At 41.7% G+C, this 4,217-nt stretch overlaps 1 protein-coding gene across 1 annotated transcript; it reads right to left on the reverse strand.

Moving 5' to 3' along the window:
* Positions 1–4,217, reverse strand: LOC135740811 (myeloid-associated differentiation marker-like protein 2). Its single transcript, XM_065259345.1, has 2 exons — positions 3,507–4,217; positions 1–3,378 (listed from the first exon to the last, which is right to left on the reverse strand). The coding sequence occupies exon 2, from the start codon at positions 2,879–2,881 to the stop codon at positions 1,967–1,969; it is 915 nt and encodes a 304-aa protein (XP_065115417.1). The 5' UTR covers positions 2,882–3,378; positions 3,507–4,217; the 3' UTR covers positions 1–1,966.

Genomic DNA, 4,217 nt, shown 5'->3' on the forward strand with positions numbered 1-4,217 from the left:
ATAAAGCACACATGTGAAAGTAAGTTTTATTTAAATTCATAAAACATTTTTAAAAATATTACAATTTTACCATGTTTCATGAAAGATTGATGTTTTGATGTCCTGTAACTTAAAGAGACAAATAAGCACAGTCAACTAAGCGAAACAGCTGGTGAAGATCTGATTCATCTGTTCAGCCCACAGTAGAAATGAAATGAACATCAGACAGATCGAGCAGAAGAAACACAAACGCTGGAAGAAACACACAAGAAGAGCATCAGATCCTGAAGATGTGAGGATGAAATGCTGAGTTTGCAGCTTTGAGCTTCACTCCTGCAGGAGACTTGAATCTGCTGACGGAGAAGAGCTTCAGATCACAACTGCAGCAGGAGACCTGAACATCACCGCACGTCACCGCTTCATTACAAACTCATCACGAGGTAAAGCCTGTGAAGACCTTAGACTATAAATAATCATCATGTGTCCATCAATTAACAAAAGGGAAAAATTTATTTAACAAAAAAATCTACTGCACTGTGAGATTACTTCTACCATCATACAAGTAGACCACAATCAAAGAGTAAGATAGAAAAATTACAAATAAATTTAAATATAATTCATATAAAAACATATACTTAAAAAAAACATAGGGGCGGTTTTCAAGAGAGGGTTTAGGTTAATCCAGGACTAGGCCTTATTTAAGATGTTTTTAAACATACCTTACAAAAAACAATACTGGTGTGCATCTTGAGACAAATTGGTCAGGACAAGGTGTAAATTTTAGTCTGGGACTAGGATAAACCCTAGGTGTTTCTCAATGTCAAGGATACGTCATTACGTCAGTAAAAAGGTGTGCTTTTAGTGCTGCACGCATAGGATTGTGGGTGATTTGAGAGCGCGAAGAACGCATAGGATACACAAATGCATCATTTCCTGTATATGGCATATTTTTCGAACGAAGGACTCAGTCCTTGGTTGAAATTCCCGAGGATCCTCGACATTGGAACAGTCCTTTGACAGATGTCGATGACGTAGCGTCCTCGAAATTCTGACTTTCGAGGATCCATCCTTGACACTGAGAAACACCTCCTGTCTGGGAAACCACCCCTTAAAGGCACAGTATGTAATTTTCGCCACTAAAGGTCAAGAAACAGTAACAAAGGTCAAGCTTGATGATGGTATGAAGGAGCATGGAATGATGTTAATGAATGAAATAATAAAGTTTTATAACCAATATGTTATAACATAAGCCAACAGAGTGGCTCGATAGAAACAACAAAAAACTAGCATGCTAGCCACCCTAAACCGATTGGCTGGTTTTAGCTGGTTAGGCTGGTGTAGCAGGCTGGTTTTAGAGAAGTTTTGGACACTTTATAGCTTTATGTCAAGCTTAGCTAAGCTGGTCTTAGCTAGTTTAAACTTGTCCTCCCAGCCTGGTCAAAGTGATGAGTCAGCTAGATTTTGGTGGTTTTCCAAGTCTGACCAGCTATAAAAGTGGCCAAAACCCCTCTTAAACCAGCCTGCTACACCAGCTTAACCCCCCAAACAGCTTATGCTGGATTTAACTGGTCTTTTCAGTTGGGAGATGCTACAAATAATACTTTGCGTTTTTATTGAGATGCACTCTTTTGCAATGAGGTGTTTTGGACTGCTTTCAAAACATTCTCATGATATTTTATTGTCTTTATTGCTGATTGGTTTATGCAGTGCTGCATGAATTTAAATACATCTATGATAAATGTGAAATCCAAGGATAACAGGGACATGACATCATTGACAGGCAATAGAAGAGGTTTAAAACTGTGAATTTCTGTAGATTCAAAAATTATTGAAAGTTTTGAGTACAAATGTAAACAAAATGACTTCTGGATGTTGTAAAAATCTCACATTGTGCCTTGAATGATTTTACCATCATTAAACCATGTAACCACCAAAATATGGAGTGAGCTGTCAGCCGAGTTATATTTATAAATGAATAATGTTCACCCTACACTCTTGGGTAATGCCGCACAGATCGCATTTTCTGGGACCAGACGAGATCTGCGATGTACAGTGCAAGGTTGATAAAGCACAGGACAGTCACACCGAGCTTGATGTCCCATGAGCACTTGCCCCTGGGGCAGCCCTGGGGTCGGAAAGGTTTTCCATACTTTTTGTCAAAAGAGAAGATGGGCCAAATCACGGCCGCGCTAAGGTACAGCAACACCGCTGCGAACGTGTACACCACCACAAACCGGTCGAAGGGCAGCCGAAGAACGGCGGTACGTCCAGTAACGGTCAGGGCCACCACGAGTACAGTCACGCTGAAGCATACCGCAAACACTGCCACGCAGTAGATGGTCGCCGCATGCCCTGAAAATTCACTCCCGTTGGCGAGCAACCCAAAAATGAGACAACCCGTGAAACTCTGGACCACCTTCAGGATCCCAGACGGTGTCGCCATGTAGCCCACGACATGACCCGGTTTGGCACGTGACAGGAATACCTCAACTCCGTACGCAACGCACGACGCCCAAGAGCACGTGGTCACGGCGATCCGGAAGTTCCTTATCTCGCAGCTGTTGTAAGGGCACTCCGGGCTTAGAAAGTAGACGGGATAGATGGTAGATGCCGTGAGGGTGAGCAGGACCGCCAAAGCTGCAAAGGTCACAGTCAGGTTCTCCCAGGACACAGGAAGGCACACGTGAAGTCGTGTCACATCCAACACAAATATGGCTACCGTAACAGCGAAGCAGGAACACCAGACTGCCATACAGAACGTCCCATAGGTGGCGCTGTAGCCGGCGCTGTGGATCACTAATGAGATGACTGAACAGCCCAGGGTTAGCTGACACAATCGGGCAGCACCTATTGGAGACAGCACTGCAGCCCTGTTTAAGTAAAGTCCACCCGAATTATTCATAGCTTGTCGCCTTGTACTTCCTTAATTGTCAAATCAGAAATTCCTGAATAAGTTGATCAATACGCTTGACAGTTAACTTTGTTGCGAACTCAGATTAGTAATCGTGACGGGCTTGGGTACTTTCTGAATCACCAAATCCGACCGTTTGGCTTATTTTGCATAAATTCATTCAGATCAACAGGTTTACTCTCACTTGACAACAAAGCGTTTTGAAAGATGAACCCAGCTGACCATTAACGTTGAAATAATGTCAGTTCTTGTTTCAACGTTGATACAATTTGCAAAATCAAAAGGTAATTCAATGTTGATTCAGCCTTGTCCTTGATGTTGATTCAACAGTGTATCAACAATGAAATGCCGTCTAGGAAGTCTTTGTTTATTACTCGGCCGTTGACTTGAATCTTGAATCTGCTGCTGTTTTTAAATTCGTGGTTCACACTTCTCCTCGGGCTGCTAGGAGAATTTCTGTCTCTAAGTCGGAGTGCGTGACTCACAATCTGTCACAAACCAAAAATGTCAAAATCACCAGAGAGTCCTCGTCCAATCACAGATGAGTCGGCCCAAACAAGTGCTCAAGGATGCATTGATAATAGACTAGTTTACTGAAATAACATCCGTTACTTACTCTTACTTGTAAGATCCAGTCTTTACTCCCAGGCTGAATATTGAAGACCAACAATAGAGTCAGAAACATCCAAGTGAGCTTGATCTCATGAAACATAAATCTTAGCGTTGCGTTTCACCTCATCGTTTTCAAGACCATGTGGCCCGATAGCCGACAGCCGAATGACTTTCTCCTCTCGTGGGGGGCGAGAGTATTTCATGTGGGGTGTGGTTGGAGAGATTCTCAGGGTGGAATGTGTCTCGGGTATGAGCAGATGTCACCTAGACGAGCCTTTGTGAAAATGATGGATACTTGATTTATATATAGACATACCACACATTCATTCAGGGTTTCTGCAGTGTGGAGATAAAGAAGTACGTTGACCGGTAAATATCATCAATAAAAATAACTCATAAAACAGAACAATAACTTTTGCTCTCTATCGCCATCTCTGTTGAAACATAAACTGACATTTCCCGCGAAATCCAACCCCACATCTTTTTCAATTTATTAATTATTTTTATAAACGTAATGTTGTAAATTGTGGTAGGAGACAAATTTCAACACTGATTATGTAGGGTTTTTTTTTTACTTTATTTTTAACCAAAAATGATAGATTGCAGCTTTAAATGATGTCTGACAGAGATTCTGGCTTCAGTTACTTGTCGATCACTGTCAAATGTTTCTGAAAGAGATCAAGCCTCGGGTAATGCAAAAGTAACCAAAAAGTAA

Source organism: Paramisgurnus dabryanus, chromosome 14, assembly GCF_030506205.2.
Source record: "Paramisgurnus dabryanus chromosome 14, PD_genome_1.1, whole genome shotgun sequence".
NCBI lineage: Eukaryota > Metazoa > Chordata > Actinopteri > Cypriniformes > Cobitidae > Paramisgurnus > Paramisgurnus dabryanus.